This window comes from Zootoca vivipara, chromosome 2 (assembly GCF_965207765.1).
Source record: "Zootoca vivipara chromosome 2, rZooViv2.hap1.1, whole genome shotgun sequence".
NCBI lineage: Eukaryota > Metazoa > Chordata > Lepidosauria > Squamata > Lacertidae > Zootoca > Zootoca vivipara.
Window position 1 is genome coordinate 53,761,432 of NC_142584.1, and position 21,360 is coordinate 53,782,791.

The following is a 21,360-nucleotide window of genomic DNA, read 5'->3' on the forward strand; positions in this document are numbered from 1 at the left end:
AAATTTTAAATAACGAAGGGCTACGGTTGAAAGGTGGTGGAGGTGGCCCCAAGCCTGTGAGTTGTTCCTGGCCATACTTATTTTTCATTGCCTCCTTGCCAAATCATCAATTCACGTTTAAGTCCCTAGCTCATGTTCTGTCAAAGCTGACAAATGCACAGAAGCAAGTTTCCATAGGCTGAATGCACTTGCTCTTTCAACTGTGCCCAAGAAATGGGTGCTGTAAGGGGGCCGCCATGTCTACACCCAGGGCACTACATGCTCCCCTCCAAACACCTCCTTGGTGTGGTTTTACACAATACTGGGGATGCACACATACAAATCTTGTTTGGTGAGGCTTCTGGGATGAAGCAGAAATGGAAGTGTCTTACGTGGACCTGCTTCTCACAGATCTCTCTATGAGTTGCCATGGGCTAATGGTTTATCTACTGGGCCACATTATTCACATTATAACATGATCACCCAAATTGTGTTTTTCTTCTAGAAAAGAGTTTTTAAAAGGATAATAAATAATTTCCTTCTCTTTTGTCACAGCGTCTCTTAGCAGCCTGCTCATCACCCCATTTCCCTCCCCGGGCTCTTCGCTAAACAGAAGTTGTGCTAGTAGCTACCAACGGCGCTGGCGCCGCAGTCAGACGACAAGCTTGGAGAATGGGGTCTTCCCTAGGTGGTGAGTTGGGCATTACTGGTGGTAGTGAATGATGGGTTTTTTTTCTTTCTTTCAAGTTTTCACATGAAATACGTGCATTTGCTTAGTTTGGAGGGAAATTCAGTTTCCTCCGGCGGGAATCTCCTCCTCATCTCAATTAAATCTGCAATCAGAAGGAGCTCCTCTTGCCCACAAAAACAGTATTCTGCATGCAACCCAGTGATGGGATCAGTCATATGCTAATCGCATGACATTGGGTTATTTATTCAGATCACACGGTGAAATGCAAGTACAAGTAATCAGGAAATGAATATAGTTATCAAGGAATGGCCGTGGGAATAAACATCACCTTATACTCAGATTTAAACAAAACCGTGATGGTTCCTTCTCCTTTCTTGCTCCCCAGGAATTGGTGGTCTTGAACAAAGTAGTAGCAGGGCAAGAGGGTAGTTAAACTTATTTCTCATGAAGCGCTTCTCCGCTCGAAGCTACCTCCCAAGCTGTCTCCCCGCTTCATGGTTGCAAACATGAGTTGGCAAGTGGAAAGCACTCCTCCTAAAGCAGCTTCTCCTGGGGACAAATGCATTTATAGGTTCTAAATGTGTTGGTTCCTTCATAAAGCCACAAAAAGAATCTGTCTAATGTTGGAAGTTTTGCAGGACAGGAACATTTGCGTGACATACGTTTAAACTGCTTTTTTTCTCCGCACAGCAAAAGAGAGCAAGCCCTGATTTTTAAAGCACAGCCCATTAGTGGCAAATGCCCAGAACAACCTGCAAATGCCAGCATGCCACATTTCTGCCATATCTCAGTACTAGAGAATCTGTTTTACTTGCAGACTGGGAATACCCCCTGTCTGAAATCCTGGAGAGCTGCTGCCAGTCAGTGCAGACAGTACTGAGCTAGATGGAGCAATGGGTTTGCCTTAAGGCAGCTTTCTATGCTCACAATGTTCCAAGATCAGCTACAGCAGATGTGGTTTTAAAAATGAAACAACTGTTTTAGGGAAAGGGGGGTCACTTCAGTATGTTTAAAGAAAATACTTTTGAGATATTTTCTGAAGTCATTAACTTTGCAACCTTTTTAAACCCCCTAAAGGTCAGTGGAAGAGAGTTTTAACTTGTCAGATGACAGCTCCAGCCCGAGCCCAGGAATTGCCAGGAAAAAGAAAATAGCGATTGGGGTGATTTTCTCGCTCTCAAAGGATGAAGATGAAAACAGCAAATTTAATGAGTTCTTTTTCTCACACTTCCCTCTTTTTGAGAGCCATATGAACAAGCTGAAGAGTGCAATAGAACAGGTAAATATCACCAGCACCAACTACGTCTTGCCCCTGTTCCAATCAGAATCTCCACTTTAATATGCCTAAGCTTCTGTCATTTGGTTTTTCCGGATTGTTTTGTGGGCCACACTAGTTTTAAATTAGGGGTGCTGGACCAAACTGTGAATGAGGCATGGGCCAAAGTGCGCACACATAGACTCAGTAACACTGATTCTGGGGAGAAGGCATAGCTCAGTGGTAGAGAACATCCTTTTGGTCGTAGGATGTGGCGGAGCTGCCCTTTCGGCACTGGCTTCCGTGTGGCTTTGCTGGGTTGGGCTGGGGCAGGGTGGCGACTGTGAGGTCAAGGTGGGTGCTTGAGTGGGCCCCATCTGACAGCCCCAGCCTTGCCACTCACTTCCAGGAGGCAACAAGAAGACAGGTGGGATTACCTGCTGTGCCTAAGAACAGAAACTCGCTTCAACTTGACTTTTGCCCCTATCCCTTAGAACAAATCCTGTCACCAAAATGAGTGGTGTTTACTGCTGGGTGCAGGCCGGTTAATTCAGGGGACTGTTTAAACACTGCTCCTGCAGTGAAGGAGTCTCTGTGGGAAACCTTGGACCTCTTTATAGCCTTCTGCAAGCAAAAGTGTGGAAAAAGAAAGACAGAGCAAATACATATGCCTCATATATCTCTACCTTGATATGAAACTTGGAAAGCAGCCAACGTTTATCATGGTATAAAAACAATACAAAAAAACCAACCTACTGTTTGCCTGTCCGGGTACACCTTAGATAGAACAGAGCACATGACTTTGTTTTTCATTTTCTGTTGCCCTGCCTAATGTTGGTTATATGTTTTACTATTGCTTTCAAGGCTATGAAAATGAGCCGTCGATCAGCTGATGCCAGCCAGAGGAGTTTGGCATATAATAGGATTATGGATGCCTTAAATGAATTCAGGTGAGTTTGTTTCCAACCTTTGTGTGCCGTTGCCAAGTATTTGAGTGCTTCTCTTCGAAACAATTTCAGGGTTTCTGAAATAGGTTTCTAAATGGAAATAAACTTTCCATTTAAGCCCTTCATCTCATGGCTAAGAGCCGTAGATATAGTTCACTGCAGAGCAGCAAGAGAACCAGGTGAAATCTAGGTAAAGGTAAAGGTACCAATGACAGTTAAGTCCAGTCGCGAACGACTCTGGGGTTGTGGCGCTCATCTCGCTTTACAGGCTGAGGGAGCTGGCATTTGTCCTCTTCCGCAGACAGTTTTTCTGGATCATGTGGCCAGCATGACTAAAAAATGCTGTGAAAATGCTTTTTTAAAAAAAATGTTTTGAAAAAGGCATTGAAATTTGCATAGCTCACTGTTGCCATCTAGTGTCACATTTGTATATTGCACATTACAACACATTTAAAACGTTTTACTTGCAGCTGTGTAGCTGAGTCCTCAGTGTCAGGTGGAGGCTAAAGCATCACACATTACTGTGGAAACCCACAATTCAATTCCTTGCTCAGCTTGAAGCTCTCCTGCCACCTCATGTTTGCTTGAGCCACGTTTCTGTGGACCACCATCCTAGCAGAGATTGTCTTCTTAAAAGTCGAGTACAGAAGCACCCTTGAGAAATTCCCCCTGGCTTCCTCCTTCAAGGCCAGCATCCTTGCTGAACAAATTGCTGTTTGGCATGAGAAAATTGATCAAAAGTGGCCGCATAGTTTAAGATCTGAGTTTTGCCCTTGAAATATGGACGGTCATGAGCTTGCTGCAGTGGTTGCTGCACCTTTGGAAATCCAGGACAGATCTCTTGCTGTGCCTGGGAGCTATCACTGTGATACTTTTTTTCAACAGTGTGCTTAGTTGGTTCTTTTATGACTAGAGATGTTAAAGGGGCTTGCTGTTCTATTAGTTTGTGCAACTTAAAAACACTGCAAGGAAGTTAGTACACAGAGCTTGTTATAGTCAGGATTAGATTTGAAGGACAAGGGATGCATACTTGTAGTACATTGCATTTATTAAGACAGTCATATATTGGAAGTCAACAGAATCTGTTCCGGAAGTCCATTCAACTTCCAATACGTTTGAAAACCAAAGTACGGCTTCTGATTGGCAGCCAGTCGGAAGCCCCGTCGGACATTTGTCTTCCAAAAATAGTTCGCAAACTGGGAACAGTCACCTCCGGGTTTGTGGCATTCGGGAACCAAAACATTCAGGAACTAAGCTGTTTGACTTCCAAGGTATGACTGTACTATCAATTCTGCCACCTTGGTTTGTGCAAGCAATGCAAACAGCTTGTGTGGAATTAATATATGACTCCCCATGGACCCATGTGTGTGGGTGAACAACGAAAAGAGATTGCCGGGTGCCTGGACTCGGAACGCGGAGCTAGCATACAGAAAGCCCCAGTAGCAGAATATTAAACTGACAAAAATAAGCAGCATTGGGAATAGAAGTTGTTAAACCTTTTTATCCCATTCAACTGCACACAGCAGCTGACCTCTTTCTATCCCTCTTGCAATGAGCAAATCACATACTGTTAAGTAAGTTTCAAAAGCTTTACTTACAGATTCAAGGTCTCAGTCATGCATTGTTCCATGCAGCAACAAGGATAATTCAGGCAAAATACTCTTGGGTAGAAAATAAAGAATATAACTCCAAACACATGCTGTAAGCTTGGGCACAAGCAACACCCTCTTTTGTTGGTTACATGGGACAGGGGGAGAAAGGAAGGAAGGAAAGCAGTAGAAAGGCTTCCTCCCTCTCTGAAGGAGAGGGGGGTGTAACCTAACTGAATCTAACAATACAACTGTAGTCCTTTAGCCCTTCATGCACTAACTAGCCCTATGCTTGCTAGTTGTACTGGACTGCAACCTCCCACACAGCTGTCATTTTGGATTGGTTTGCAATAGAGATTCGGCATGGGAAGGATCTTCCCCTCCCTTTTATGCTTCTGGAAGGAATAGCATTCATTTGATCCCTGATCTGTGTGTCCTTCTTGGTTCTGTTTCATTAATTAATTTGAGCATGGTTCCCTTTGCACCACAGAGCAAATTCAAGTAGGGATCACTTTCCAACACGAAAGTAGGAATATGCTTTAGGAAGAAGAAAACAATTCAGCTTTACAACTGAGACTCTTGACTAAGCCTTTAAACACATTGTAAATACGTGGCAATTCACATGGCACGTTGATTGCATAATTTTTTGGGAGTGTGTGTGTTTGTGTGCACTTCCAGTTTTATGCCCTGGTTTCCATGGTGCAGTAACTATTGTTCCACAGCAGCATAGTTGAGTGCACAAAATCCAGGATATATTCATACAAATGAAACTACCTTTGGGTGATTTTACTTTTTAACTAAGCATGTTAATGTGTAGAAAGGCTAGTTGTCAAGGTATTTTCTATGCTGAGTCCCCTTTTTTTGAATGCTGTGTTGGGTTTTAGTGCTGCAAATTCCACAGCACAAAAAAGTATTTACCGTATTTTTTTGCTCCATAAGATGCACTTTTTTTCCTCTTAAAAAGTAAGGGGGCGTGTCTGTGCATCTTATGGAGCGAATGTGTGGTCCCTGGAGCCGAATTGCCCCGGGGCAAAAAGCAGGTCGTGCTTTTATTTTAATTTTTGAAAGAGCTAAAGGCTAACAAGAGGGAAAGAGGGGTGTTGAAAAAAAGCCACTCAGCAGCTGATTGCAAGAGATCCCGGAGGCAGATAAGGGAAGCTAGCTCCCTTCCCGGCCACGCCCCCTTGCCCAGGCCTCCATTGTTGAATGTTCTGCAGAGGGAGGCTGCAACATGTGACTGGCTGATTGGATTATCTGGTTGATTAGATTATCAGAAGCTGCAGAACTGTGAGTTGAACAGGATTTTTTCCCTTTGCAAAGTAAACTCAACAACTTTGAGCTGATCCTTTAAAAAACAAGGCTTTCCCTCTTTGCAATTGAAGCTGCACAACTGTGAGCCGATCCCCCCCCAAAACAGGGCTTTCACCCTTTCCTCCTCTGAAAACCTAAGTGCGTCTTATGGTCAGGTGTGTCTTATGTAGCGAAAAATACGGTATTTGTGTGAAGCAGGAGAATCACTGGTTCTCCTTCCAACCTTCTTTGTAACAAAAATGAAAGAGGTCAAATGCTGAAATCAAATGGAGATTCAAATATCAGCTGGTTTGGCAGAATAAATTTAATAAGCTAGCAGAGAGAGACAAAATAAACCCATTTCTATGCTGTGTTAGGGATAGTATTTTAAAGGAAGAAGAATTTATACTTTTCTTGCTTATGATATTGCTTTCCCTTTATGTTGCCCACCTATGCAGGTGTGTGCTACCCACAAAGAGACGCTCACCTGTGATTCTGTAGGGAATGTTATCTTAGCAAAGCTACAGGATTTTCCCTCATCCTGCTGTCTAAATATCTTGTATACTCATCCCCTTTCTTTCAAGACCACCTTGTACAAGTTACAGGTGTGCTGCTATCTCATTTTTAGAACCGGCCTGCACTGTTCATAAATGATTATTGGAATACTGTGTAGACATTTTTGACAGCAGATCCAAAGCTTGCGTATCTGATTGCTCTTTTAGCTTTGCAGTGTTCCTACTTGACAGTATGTGATGTCTTGCTGTGCTGATTAGATTTTTAAAAGAAGCTGCCTCCGAGGTTTAAATCTTGTTTATGCAAGGGGATGTTGTAGTCCTGTGCGAGACAATCTTTGCATTTTTATATAGCCTTGTAAGGAAGATAGTCTTAGAATTAAGATATGGGCTATTTTTAGTATACATGAATGTATTTTGGGGGGGCCAAGGCAAATTAGTGGGTGGGGATGGTTTGATGGGTGTTACCCACAACGACTGAAAAATGTGTGCTTGTGCCAAATTATATCACATACTGAAGAGCAGGCACCCCCAAACTGCGGCCCTCCAGATGTTTTGGCCTACAACTCCCATGATCCCTAGCTAACAGAACCAGTGGTCGGGGAAGATGGGAATTGTAGTCCAAAACATCTGGAGGGCCGAAGTTTGGGGATGCCTGCTGAAGAGAGCTAAAGAAAATACCACTCCCTGGGATAAAAAACCACTACGAGCCAACTACTGAGGGTATTTCAGAGCTGCTGTAAAGAGAATCTGCCCCCTTGAGTTGTCTGCTTACAGCTGAAAATTAAGACCTTTCCCTGCTGTTGTTTCTCACCAATTCAGAAACAAAGGCAGGCTGTATTTTGCACCACAGTTCCAGTCTCAAGGTATTTCCTGCTAGGAAGTGTTGATATTAATAAATATCTTGCTAGTCTTGTGATACATTGCAGATCCACCTTGCATATTTATTAGTTATTATAAACGCACAAAGCATTTAAATTCATTATAAAACTACTATTAGTAGTCAAGAGGCTACACAGGCTTCTTTGACGTTGCAATTGCTCTGGAAAACAAGCAACTTTGCTTGCACATGAGTTTGGTTGCCCTGAAGCCCCTGAGGGCCAACTGAGCACATTAATGTTGATTATGCTGCCGAATAACATCCGCATGGCATTCATTTCAGGGACAAAAATATGCAGAGAAAGGAGGAAACTCTGCAAACTAAAGCAAACACCTCCTGAGCCTTCACACTCCTTGTCCGCAGAGCTTTAAAACACAATGCACCCTGAGAGAGTTTCACTTTTAAAAAATCCATTGTGCAGTGTGACTCAGTGTCTGATTTAGCTAGGCACCTCTGCATTTTCCAGCAACTCTTTCAGAGCAGCGGTGCCAAGAGGGGCAAAAAAAGGTCTGCCATGCATATCCTGGCCCCTTGAATGCCTTTAACTCCCTTCCAAAATAAACTGAGTCTTCATAAAAAATATTTAAAAAGCGGGGGCAGAAGCCTTAAGAGATAAGAGGACAGAACAAATTGGTTCATGAACCCAAATGGATGGATAAACCCCTTTTTATTCTCCAGTTTCAGAACAGTTTTTTTTTTACTGGCATTGGTAAAGTTCTCTGAAGTCCATGAAAACTCTCTTAAGTGCTCTCCTGCAACCACTAAAAGAAGCTGGCCTGCACAGGGAACAGGGATCCCAATTGAACAATAGTGGTGAGAAAGAAAATGCTTAGAAGTCAGTCAGTGTTTAAAAGTTGGCACTGTGTCCCAGTAGGCAGAGCAGGAGTCTCCATAACCTGCTCGTCCACAAATACACTGGCCATAGTCCAGAGAGGTCTGTGAGAGACAGAAGCAGCTGGGTGTTCACATTTGTGACACAGCACCCCCCCCCATATCCATGTACTCAGTTGCCACAGTTCAGAGAAACTAGTCCATGAGAGGAAAGACAGCCACTCTATAGAACCCCTTGTTTTTTATTAACATTGAAAAGTTCACCCCAAGGAAGGTTTTGGGCCAAAATTATCTGGGCCCAGAACAGTTATATCAAATATCTGGAGTTTCTCCCTCTTTTTTCCTCCCAAATGGAAAAACAGACTCCACTGGTGGATCTCAGTCACTGAAAGCACCAAAGGATGCTACAAAGGGTGTGGGTGTTGTTGTCCATACTTGGTGCATACTTGGTAGCATTTCTTCTTGCACAAACCACTCACCTCAATTGGGGCCCTTACAGTGATGGATAGGGTACGTGGGTGGCGCTGTGGGTTAAACCACAGAGCTTAGGGCTTGCTGATCAGAAGATTGGCAGTTCGAATCCCCACAACGGGGTGAGCCCCTGTTGCTTGGTCCCAGCTCCTGCCAACCTAGCAGTTCGAAAGCATGTCAAAGTGCAAGTAGATAAATAGGTACCACTACAGCGGGAAGGTAAACGGCGTTTCCGTGTGCTGCTCTGGTTCACCGGAAGCAGCTTTGTCATGCTGACCACATGACCTGGAAGCTGTACGCCGGCTCCCTCGGCCAATAATGCAAGATGAGTGCCGCAACCCCAGTCGGTCACAACTGGACCTAATGGTCAGTCCTTTACAGTGATAGATGGGGAAGGTATGTGGTGCTACTCTCAAACGTTAACAGCCCTTAAAAAAAAAAAGCACTAGTTCTGTAACTGTGAAAAGTTCCATGTGGTGTTTTCTTTAGTACTCACTTTGTCAGGGGCAGACTGCTTTTCTGTACCCCTGGAAGCCCATGGCTACAAATCTTCAGCAAATGTTCAGCTCCCATAATGATTTCTAAGTGTAGGCCCATTTTCACTTTCCTGGAATAAAGAGCTTCCTAAGTGAGATTTCCTAGACTCCCATTAAGATGCAGATACAGAATTAAGGAAGTTAAAAATCCTGAACAAGGGTATTGCTACTTTTGCATACAGGACTTGGTTCAGACCTTGAATAATTTCTGGCTACAACCTCCTCCTCCTCCTCCTCCTCCTCTTTTTCTTCTTCTTCTTCCCCCCCTCCTCTTCCTCTTCTTCTTCTTCTATCACTTGTTGCCAAGTAAGATTGTCTTCCATGACCACGGTCTTAACAGAGAGTCTGTAAGTGACTGTGGAGGCCAATTCTGGATCCACAGTGGGGACAGAGGTTTCCAGGCAAGAGTTGATCATGGTGAGGGTGTGCCAAGTGTGCCTTCCTCCTAGCACGTTTCTCCCTTTCTTCCTGAGTTCAAGCATCTTCAAAGCCCATGACACCTTTGGTAAAGGCTGTTTTCCAATTGGAGCACTCACAGGCCAGTGTTTCTCAATTGTTGGTGTTTATACTACATTTTTTAAAGATATGCCTTTGAGAGAGTCTTTAAACCTCTTTTGTTGACCACCAGCATTAGCAGTGCCTTAAAGGGGTGAAAAATATATGCGTGCCGTTTGTATATCGGGAGACTGCAGGGAGAAATGAAAAAGCCTTTTCCCATTTGCTGAGCTGAAAGGCAGTTAATCCTCACCCTCGTGTTCAGTGCAATTACTTACATGTCTGGCATTGAGGGTTCCCTTTGCTGCAGTCACATGCCTGCTGGCAGGCAGCCAGTGGAATCTGATCTCTCTCTGAGGAAACACTATCAGTTGCAGATGCAGCCACGGTTACCAGAATAGTAAATAACGAGTCACAAGACTTGAGCTAGCTCTTCAACGAAAACAAATAGTTTAATATCTTGGTATCGGAACAGAAACTGCTTCCTTTCTCACACACACATGCACACAGTTCAAATGGAGTCAGCTTCCAGAGAGCTTTCTGTGGGGGTTGATGTTGCTAAACAAGAACCCAGAAAGCTCATTTTGGTTTGAACTTTAGATTTTACCACAGGCTTTTAAGATCGGCGGAACCTTTGTGATGCAAAAAAACTCCAAATTTTAAGCTCTCCTAAGGTGCTTTCGTAGCTGGTTTGTCCGTTGTCTGTTCAGTGGGTTGACCACAGAAGTCCAAGGAGTGAAAGTTAATCCTATGGAAAGCTTTATTTCTTCTGATTTAATTGGTCTGAAGTGTGGGTGCCAGCAAACAGGAAACTGCAAGCTTTTTGTGACACCGAAGGCCACTTGCAACACTGCTCTTACTTATTCAGTCATTTTTGTATAGTCTCGTTTATGACACTTTCGATTAAAAAAAATGGGCTTTTTGCCCCTCAGCAATTATGCTGCTGAATCCCATTTAACATTATCCTAAAATATGTTCTTATTTAGCACATCCCTTTTCCCTTACAATACAGAGCTGTCTGTGAAATATTTAGTAGTCTGTCTGTGGAAATAAACCTGTACTCAACCTAGGGAAAGCAGATCCACAAGCAATGGCATTAAGGCAGTAGCTCTTCTCACTTGTGTGCCCTTCACTTAAACTTCATATTCACAGGTATACTGCCACTGAACATGGAGACTCCATTAAGCTATTGCCCCTGATAGCCATCAATAGACTTATCCTTTGAATTTGTCAAACTTCTTTCTAAAGCCATCAAAGCCAGTGTCCAAGTCATAACTTGTGGCAGTAAATCCAATAAATCAGTATGTATTAAAGAGGTAATTTTGTCTTCTGTTGCCAGACAGCTCCATTGAGGAATGTCTGATTTACTCTGAGCCACACTTTTGGCCTATTTAACTCAGTATTGTCTACACCAGGGGTCCCCAAACTAAGGCCCGGGGGCCAGATGCGGCCCAATCACCTTCTAAATCCGACCCACGGATGGTCCGGGGATCAGCATGTTTTTACATGAGTAGAATGTGTCCTTTTATTTAAAATGCATCTCTAGGTTATTTGTGGGGCCTGCCTGGTGTTTTTACATGAGTAGAATGTGTCCTTTTATTTAAAATGCATCTCTAGGTTATGTGTGAGGCATAGGAATTCGTTCATATTTTTTTTCAAAATATAGTCTCCCCCCCCCCCCCAGGTCTGAGGGACAGTGGACCGGCCCCCTACTGAAAAAGTTTGCTGACCCCTGGTCTACACGGACTGGCAGTGGCTCACCAGGGTTTCAGGCAAGGGTATCTCCCATCTCTACCTGAAGATGCCAGTGATTGAAGCTAGGACCTTCTGTCTGCAAAGCAGATGCCCTGCTACTGAACTACAGGCCTTCCTCGCTAGTAATAGATTAAGGGAAATGCCTTCCCAGTTGTAAGGATCTTTAAAAACTGTTCTAAGCTCTAATGCTCTTATATCCAGGACTTCTGCAGTTGTAATGAAACTTGTGATGCGATTTCTAAAATGAAACTTGAGTCATCATTTCTGGCAGCTACTGTGGGACCTTGCTCCTTTCTCTGTAAGCAGCCTTTGGCTTGCTGTTTGAAGAATGTCCATCCTGATAGCACTGAGCTTAGGGGAAAATGCCCTTCACTAACCTTTGAAGATAAGGGGACCTGTGCAGTATGATTAGAAGAACAAGATGTTAGGCAATTCCCTCTTGCCAAACCTAAACCACATTATGGTGATACAGGGATAAATGACATAGAAACAGGGTGACATTTTGTAGTTTAAAAGCTGCAATAAGGATACTCCTGAAATTTTCCCGGTCTAATTTTTCCCACAGAATTGGGAATTTCCATGAATTTGGGGTTTGTTATACACTTTACAAAGAATGGGAGGAGAGTTCCCTAAACCAAGGGTATTTCTATCTAAAAATAGACACAAAGGGAGAGAACAGAGGCAGGAAAGGGATGTGGAAACTGAGGTAAACGGGGAAGATATTCATTTATTTCAATGAAGTGTTGTTCAGCTTCATTAAAGTAGAAGTTTGGACCTTAGGTGTTGTTCCGAAGGCTTTGTGAAGGAGGTGAGTCTTTAGCAGTGAATTGGAGCTGGATGGAACAGGGTCAGTCAGGGGTGTGTCGAGGTAAAGATATGTGGGGCAGGGCCTTTGAGAGTTTTAAAAGTAAGAATGAGAAGTTTGCTGGATCTAGGATCAGACAGGAAGGCAGTTTAGGGATTTAAAAAGGGGGTGTCACATGATCGTAGTGATCAGTGGGGGAACAGTTGTGATAACAGAATGCTAGATTGGCATGATTGGACCAAGCTAAGCGAATGGAAGGCCAGAGAGGCAAAGATTGCAGTAGACAAGGCAAGAAATGACCGGGGCACAGAGCAAGAGTTTTTGCCAGGCATAGGCAAACTCAGCCCTCCAGACGTTTTGGGACTACAACTCCCATCATCCCTAGCTAACAGGACCAGTGGTCAGGAATGATGGGACTTGTAGTCCCAAAACATCTGGAGGGGCAGAGTTTGCCTATGCCTGGTTTTTGCCATGGGGACAAAAAGGAAGAGGCATAGGGATGGGTAAGATTAAGCGAGACTGAATATGAGGAACAAAGGAGAAAGAGAAGTCAAAAAGAAAGACAAGGGTATGTGCCTGATCAAAAGGATGGCTTCCGGTGGATAAGGACGTGAACAAGGAAAGAAGGGATTGGGAAGAAGAGAACATCAGTCTTAGACATATTGAGCTTGATCTGACAATGAAGCATATATGCAGAAGTACCAGAGAGACAATTGGAGATATTGGAGTGGACAGAAGGGAACGTTCTGTGACAGTGAGACAGTGCAGGGACACCGCTATGTCATTAAATTATAGGTCGTTCTGAAAGCCATGGAGCGGCTTGGAGAACATTGTATACTTTTCAGTTGCTAATCAAATAACATCTTTTCTTGGCACAAATGGCTCTTGGAGACATATATTATAACAGATGTGTAACTTTGGTGACCTATTGTTTTCTTCTTTTTACTTAAGAACAACAATTTGTAACCTCTACACCATGCCACGGATTGCGGAACCTGTTTGGCTTACTATGATGTCAGGAATGCCTGAGAAGAACCAGCTCTGCCATCGCTTTATGAAGGAATTTATTTTCTTAATGGAACAAGCCTCCAAGAACCAGTAAAGCATTTCTCGTCTTTCTCCTATTGGTTTTTATTTATTTATTGTTGTAACATTAAATGTCAAAGAGTCCTTAAAAAAATAGACAGTGGCAAGCAGTGTTTTCCTTCCCCATGTTCCCTTGAAGTCCCAAATAAAGAATAAAAAAGTATTATGTATAATGAAAAGGGAGGACGTGGGTGGTGAAAAAGGCATGTGGGAATATGTGGAGCCCATTCCAACCAAAGGGATAGTAGACACTATTACTAATTGAATCAAAATCTCAGTAAAGGCCCCACCAGTAACAATGTTTTGTTCTTCTAAAAAGCTGCAAACCTCATGAAGGAAACAGAAGATGCCATAACTCAAAATCCAGAGATGTATTTTCAGTAACAGTATCTGGTGAAAATACATGAAATTCCACAATAATTAATTTTCTTTGACTGCTTTAATGTATTGGCATTGGAAACCTATGCATGTGCAGTCATATGTAAGTTCCATTCAGTTCAATGGCACCTACTCCAACTAAATGTGTATAGATTGCATCCTTCATTAATTAGCATCTAAAATATTTGTTAATAAACTTAGTTTTTATTACGGTATTTAAAAATATTAGTTTTTTATTTAAAAAAATGTTTTAATAGGCAATATTAATAGCGTCATTAATGATTGGGAAATAACAATTGTCTGATGCTGAGCCCCTATCCTTGGTAGAGTAAAAGTCTGCTTTAAGTGAAGAATCACTTTCATCTCATCTTATAAAAATATTATTCAGGAAAAAATATTTTATTCCTTAAAACCTTTTAGCAATTTTAAGTCAAAATTATGCTGTGTTTGCAACTACAATTGGTTGCTATGGTATTCAAAAACAAAAACAGAAGTCTGAAACTTTGGCCTCCTTTTAAGACTTTGAGCCAATGAGACCTGATGGCTGACTGACAGAATGAAGATGTGCTTGAACAGAAAAGAAAATTAGAGACAAACTGCCAAACCATATAACTTCAAAACAGTACTGAAACCAGATACTATGAAGCCACTGGCTGCCAGATGTTAAAATTGTCTTCTAAACTATTAAAAATTAAACCATGATATAATTAGCACAGTGCAATACTATGGCCATATTTCAAAAGAACTACTTCAGGGGCTAATCCAGGGTTTGGCATAATAAGGTTTTCTTGCCAAGGCACCATGCAAACTGTGATCTAGCTTCCGCCCTGCAGATCCAAAAACACTTGTCAGGTTTAACATTCTGGATTGCATGCAGGACATTTAAAAGATAGTAATACTGTAAGCTTTGTAAAAAGGCAACACGGCAGAGCAAAAATAAGTTTCAGACTGCATAGCAGTTTTATTCACGAGCCCCAGTTTAAGCACTCTAGGGAGCTTGTAAAACTCTAGTACAAGATGCAGCTTCACTCTTCAGTTTATGTCTGCATATTTCCACTGGAAATATGTCGCTCCTTCCCAGTTGGGAAGCCAGTGTTATGCATGGGAATTGTGGGTGTGCATGAGACTCCCCACCCTCTGACCCAGCATCCCTGATTCAAACTTTACCATAACAAGAGGCGTGCTTAGTGCATAATGGGGTTCCCTTTACAAAAGCGGATGGAAAAGAATGTGAGTTGGATTTTGGATTGTGACTGGACTTTTCTTTTCCCCCTTGCAGATTTTTACCAGCTCTTCTGACTGCAATTTTGACAAACCATCTAGCCTGGGTCCCAACCGTCATGCCCAATGGCCAGCCTCCCATCAGAATCTTTCTAGAAAAGCATTCCTCACAAAGTGTGGACATGTTGGCGAAATCTCATCCATACAATCCATTGTGGGCACAGTTAGGTATGTCTGAAATCACACTTGGATATTTATTCTAAGGACAAAAATTTTAAATTGTTGAGTATAATAGGAAACCAGTTGAGCAGAAGTGTAGTTAAAGGAAAACAATGTAACAAAGCACTGTGTCAACAGTTTTCTACTGAATAAAAGAAAATAAATAAGAAATAGGTAAAGGTAAAGGGGCCCCTGACCATCAGGTCCAGTCGCGAACGACTCTGGAGTTGCAGCGCTCATCTTGCTCTATAGGCCGAGGGAGCCGGCGTTTGTCCGCAGACAGCTTCCGGGTCATGTGGCCAGCATGACTAAGCCGCTTCTGGTGAACCAGAGCAGCACATGGAAACACCGTTTGCCTTCCCGCCAGAGTGGTACCTATTTATCTACTTGCACTTGACGTGCTTTCAAACTGCTAGGTGGGCAGGAGCTGGGACTGAACAATAGGAGCTCAAACCACCAACCTTATGATCGGCAAGCCCTGGGCTCTGTGGTTTAGACCACAGCGCCACCTGCGTCCCTAAATAAGAAATAAACCTGCCTTTTTATCTAAGTACCGTAGTTATATTTCCCCTTCCCTCCTCAGTGGCTCCACTTGCTCCTTCTTCCTGTTCCTCCATGTACCCCTTATTCATGCTTTGGGATGAAGCATTTTCTTTTCCTAATAGTTACCGTACTTTCTTGAAGACATTCATTAAGGCCTTTTCAGTGTTATCCTATGAGTGCTTACGCAGAAGAAAGGTGTATTATCTTCAAGCTGGCTTGTTTCTAGGGAATTCTGTTTAGAATTGTAGCCTTTGTTACATACAGCTTAGCAAAGACTCATATTAACAGGGCTGACGTTTATTGCAATTGAATGGTTTTACATCCCACTCTTGAAGTTGGCTCTGATTTGGTGCTATTTTTAAACAGGGCAGGGCTGTAGAATATTTTTGCAGATAAAGTTTACATAGCCATTCCAACAGAATAATTTTCAAATCTTTACACAGAAGACCTGCATAATAAGCCTATTGTCCATTTTTGGAAATTTTCAAGGATCTGGATTTTTGGCCATGACACTGTATTTTTTCATGTGTTGTGTAATTATCATACTACTTTTATATTCTGTCCTATAGGAGACCTGTATGGGGCTATTGGGTCACCTGTCAGACTATCAAAAACAGTTGTGGTTGGCAAACGACAAGACCTTGTGCAACGTTTGCTGTACTTCCTCACTTACTTCATCCGATGCTCTGAACTGCAAGAGACTCATCTTCTGGAAAATGGAGAGGATGAAGCCATAGTGATGCCTGGCACTGTTATCACCACCACCCTAGAGAAAGGGGAAGTAGAGGAAACGGAGTACGTGTTAGTCACAATGCACAAGAACAGAAGCAATTTAGCCTTTCAAGAGTCTGAAGAAATGAGGAGTTCTAACTGCAGCTGTAAATATTGCAAAGGCCCTCTTAACCCTACCCAAAATACAGAGGGTGTTTCAGGACAGGAAAGAGAAGTTACCCAGAATATCTCAAAAGTGCAGGCTGAGGCTCTTTCAGATGAATGCAGGGCTGCACCTGCTGACTGCCAAGAAAGACCTGCTGATGTTAAGCAATGCAAAGAAACCTTGACCTCTTGCCTGGATATAAAGTTAGAGAAAGAGGTCTTCTTAGGATCAGCCTCAGTAGAAACCTGCGTGTTGGCAGAGTCCAGACTGGAACCAACAGATGGATCGTGGAGGAGTGAGGAATCATTAGATTCTGCTAATCAGGCTGTTGAAGTAATGAGATCTACAAGTGCAATGGTAGAGAAGAAGCCTCCTGACAAAATCTCGTCAGATGCAATTCCTTGCAGCACAGCTGAGGCTCAAACAAAGGTGACCTTCCTCATTGGAGATTCCATGTCACCTGATTCGGATATCGAGCTCCGAAGTCAAGCAGCAGTGGAGCAAATGGCCAGGCACAGCAACCAGATGGATACTGAAGAAAGAGTAGCTGCTGATCAGAACTGTGAAGCAACACAAACCCTTGAGGACCAAAAAAGAGATCAGAATACGCCTGAAGTGTTTCCTGAGGTTGCCAGAGAGATCCAGAATTGGACTCCTTATGGTGCAGAAAGTGCAAGCTTGCTTGATGAATATGAGGAAAGTTCAGTAGAAAACAGGACTATTGATGATATTCCAGTAAAAGGAACAACAGACATTCTAGATCCTAGCAGTAGCTTAGAGTTTCCCCCAAAAGTGTGTACAAAGAACAAAAAGCCCCCCAGTCAATTTTGTAAGTTTATGGAATCCGTTCGTCAAGAGACTTGCAAAAACTGCTTTGCAGAGCAGGACCAAAGAGACAAAATCTCTATGTGCGTCCCCCATGGGGACAGAGAGAACTTTGAAAAAAAGGCTGACCCAGGTGTGGATTGGGACATTCCAAGAAATGAGAGCTCAGACAGTGCCCTTGGTGACAGTGAAAGCGAAGATGCTGGTCATGATGTGGCCAGAACAAGCAGTAACTATTACGGAGCAGAGCAAGAAGAGTGGGCAGAAGAAGAGGACATACCTTTTCCTGGGTATGTATTTCTTATCGAGATTAGGCCAAATGTATTACATTTCTACGAAACAATGGCATTAGAGTTAAAAGGCAAACAGGGCACCTTAGAGACAGAAAATACTGTGTATATATTATAGAAATAGATTGTAATCTCATTGGATGGATCCAGTCTACTTTGGCCTTGCTTTAGCCCTATTGAAGTCAATGGGAATTAAGTTACCCATGACCAACTTGCACCTATGCGTTTCAGTAGGAGTAAAGCATGACTTACGGTAGTCTGGATCCAGCCCTATGCTTTCATCATGCATTGATTATTTCAGCTGGACTGTCCCCCGGCCAGGCATTAATTTAAGCAATGCAGCAATGTAAGAGTTGCTTATTTCACTGAGGCTGCAACTTAAAAGAGGCTCTAATTACCTTTCACACTTTGTGGAGTATACTGCTCATTTAGGAAAGTCTATTAAAAGAACAGCACTTGACTAAGGGAACCAAAACTGTTACAATTATTAGTTTCAGCACTGGTTCATATCGTTTAGGTGTGTGTACTTTCTACTGTCCTCAAACTGAAACTTTCTTTCAACCCATTTTCTAACATCTTTACCCTTCTACCATGAAGACAAAACGATTCCCCCAAAGACTGTCATCCAGCCTTGTGGTTTACGTGATTCCTGTCCCACTGAAGCAGAGGGTCTTAAGTGTACATAAACTGTGCACTAGATTGCACACTGAAATAGAGAGAAAACAGTGCTAGTTGTAGTATACATGCCCATGTTATACCTTTCTTTCAGGTCAAAATTAATTGAAGTGAACTCTGTCCAGCCCAGTATTGCCAATTTTGGAAGGTCCTTGCTAGGTGGCTACTGTTCATCTTACGTACCTGACTTTGTTTTGCAAGGAGTAGGAAATGATGAGAAACTGAGACACTGTTTGATGTCAGATTTGTCGCATGCGGTGCAGGTAATTTAAACTATATCCAACAGATGAATTTATATTTGACAGTCCACAAAAGGAAATATTTCTGGAGCCTGCTGGAATAGAAATGAAGTTGTAATTCTGTTAAGCATTTCTGATTACCGCAATCTCATTTAACAAAGTTTCCTAACGGTTACAGAGATGAGAAACATTTATGCAGTATAGAACGACAGTTTTTGAGACTTATGAATTGGAGGGTTACTGCCAATATCCTTTGTAGTGTGGCGTCTGATATGGAAACACCATGATTAACATTTTGGGAAGCCTCTTAAATTATACATAAACAAAAAATAAAATATTGACAGACTGCTTGCTAATTTTGCAGCCAGTTGGGTTAAACAAAACCATTCAATATCAGATTAAGATAAGGCCCAGATAAAATAACTTTAAAAATAAATGGTACAAATCCAGAAAAAGCTTGTTGTCCTTAAGTCCTTTAAATATAATGTTCTTAGAAATTGGCACAAATCCATTGTGGGTGCCTTTTTTCCATTGGCAGTCAGATTTCTGAGCCTCTAAGTTCTATGATGGTTGAAGATCCTTTAAAATCAAAATCACCTTGCCTTGTAAGCCACCTTGTCATCTGATTTAGCCATGAGCTAAAGTCTGGAAGGCACAAGGGTGGGGACCTCGGTCCCCTCTAGATATTGCTGGACTACAGTTCCCATCATGGCCTTCCAATGACTATGCTAACTGGAAGTTACAGTCCAACAATACCTAGAGGGCCACAGGTTCACCAATACTGTGAGTTACTGGAGGCAAGCAAAAGGATGGCTGCTGCCATCTTTTTTTGGCTCCTAAGACCTCCAAGCTATCTGTTTCTCCACTCAATCTCATACACAAAGGGATTTTTTAAATGCTCTTATCAAATCACTGAGAAAAAATATTAAATGGTTAAAAAATGTTAAATGGTTTTTTTAAAAAAGTCATTACCAATATATAAAAGTAATAACGAACTATTAAGAAGGCAATATATATTAAACATTACAATTAGAAATGTCTATTTTAAATGGCTTTTTAAGACAAACAGTTGGCTTAAACTCATCCTTCAACCATTTTTGGTGTCACAGTAGCCTTTAGGTCAAAAGTACACTGGATGTAGAAACTAACATTTTGTTTCTAGAAGTACAGTGGTGCCTCGACTTACGAATTTAATCCGTTTCGAAGGCAACTTCGTAAGTCGAAAAACGTCATTGGAAACGTGATTTCCCATAGGAATGCATTGAAAACGGAAAAATTCATAAGTCGAAGCAACCCTATCTAAAAATTTGTAAGTCGAAAAATCCCTATCTAAAACCACCGCGGTTATTTTCCGGATGTCGAGACATTCGTAAGCGCGCGGCCATTACCCCCATTTGTAAGTCAAAAAATTAGGTTGTCGAGTCGTTCGTAAGTCGAGGTACCGTGTTTCTCATATTTTAAGGCATCCCTACAAAATAAGGCATGGCAGGATTTTCCTGAGGTGGAAAAATATAAGGCATACCTCGAAAATAAGCCGTACCGGGTGGTGGAAGAAGGTCTGTGGCAAAGAAGGGTTGCTGCTGCCGCGTTAACCCCCGAGACCTGGCTGCAGCCTCAGCGCGCAGCGCGTGCAGCCCCAGAACCCGGCTGTAGCCTTTGCGCACCGCGCGCGGACACCCGGGACCTGGCTGTAGCCTCAGCGCGCAGCCCCAGGACCCGGCTGCAGCCTTTGCGCGCGGACACCCGGGACCCGGCTGCAGCCTCAGCGCGCGCAGCCCCAGGACCCGGCTGCAGCCTTTGCGCGTGGACACCCGGGACCCGGCTGCAGCCTCAGCGCGCAGCGCGCACAGCCCCAAGACCCGGCTACAGCCTCTGCCTGCTGCGCGCGAAGACCCGGTGGGAGCAGGTCTGTGGTCTGTACAGATACCGGTACCGGTACTTAATTAAAAAATAAGACATCCCTTGAAAATAAGCCATGCTGTGTTTTTTTCAGGAAAAAATTAATATAAGACATGTCTTATAATATGAGAAACACGGTACCACTGTACTGTGTACTTGAAATGAATGTTTCCCATCCCATTTTTATATCCAAAAAAGAGAAAATTTTTATGTTTTTCCCCTAGACTATAATTTAACTTCAAACATCAATAATAGTCATGGGGAATATACATAGAGAATATTCTACCCTAGATGTGAAAATTAAAAGTATCCTTGTTTGCTCACATTGTTTTTCTAATATTGGGAATTAAATCAGTTGAGGACCCCAAATCTGAATAATGCGACATGCTTAATCTGTGTTTGTGTGTGTGTGTGTTTTTTAAAAGAATACATATGAAAAAATACTTCAAACCCATTATTACATAAGTGTTTCCTTGCACCCTCTGCTGGTCTTCTTGTAGTATCTAGTAGAAGCTAACTATGAGCCATATCTAAACTGATCCTACTTGCTCAGACCAGAGAAAAATGCAGAATTAGCAAGGGGTAATTTTGCAAAGAGAAAAGGGCAAAACAGTTTAAAGATGTTTGGGGCTTTTAACTGATTTGCCTCATAGGCAAAGTTAATGGATTTTAAATTATGTATCTTTTCAATAACCTGTGAGACTTGGAAGTTTCCTTCTACATCAGAAGCGGGCTCGTGTGCGCACACACAGAGAGAAATTCAAACAATATTTTAGGCATGTCTAAGGGTTTACTTTTCTCCATGGTTCCATGCCTTAGAAGCTTATAGCAATTGCAAAAATGGCTTGCCATGTGGCATCTGGGACTGCTGTTCTAGAACCATAAGCGCAAGACTCCCGTGGGCATGCTGGCTAGTTACACAGTTCTTAGGATCCTATTTCTTGGCTGCACTGAATGCAGTGAAAGTTTAATTGCTATATTTTATAGTGCTAGGATTTAGCCCAAAGCACATGTGGCAAAGTGTGTGCACAACTACTAAATTCTTCCAAGTGTTCATGCTAAGGTTATTTTT

The 21,360-nt window shown here is 42.5% G+C and overlaps 1 protein-coding gene and 1 long non-coding RNA gene across 5 annotated transcripts in view; one reads left to right on the forward strand and one right to left on the reverse strand.

Moving 5' to 3' along the window:
- FNIP1 (folliculin interacting protein 1) overlaps positions 1-21,360 on the forward strand; it is an 86,769-nt gene that overhangs the window by 60,104 nt on the left and 5,305 nt on the right. For all 4 annotated transcript variants that reach the window (XM_035105431.3, XM_035105433.3, XM_035105432.3 and 1 more), the window contains 7 exons: positions 535-670; positions 1,748-1,949; positions 2,790-2,875; positions 12,988-13,134; positions 14,780-14,949; positions 16,053-17,475; positions 18,245-18,413. In XM_035105431.3, the coding sequence (XP_034961322.2) occupies positions 535-670; positions 1,748-1,949; positions 2,790-2,875; positions 12,988-13,134; positions 14,780-14,949; positions 16,053-17,475; positions 18,245-18,413 (2,333 nt within the window). The remainder of the gene's footprint in view (positions 1-534; positions 671-1,747; positions 1,950-2,789; positions 2,876-12,987; positions 13,135-14,779; positions 14,950-16,052; positions 17,476-18,244; positions 18,414-21,360) is intronic.
- On the reverse strand, positions 729-4,608 carry LOC148686870 (uncharacterized). The gene is made up of 3 exons (XR_015948151.1): positions 4,471-4,608; positions 2,363-2,549; positions 729-1,219 (listed from the first exon to the last, which is right to left on the reverse strand). It is a non-coding gene; the product is annotated as an uncharacterized LOC148686870 (long non-coding RNA).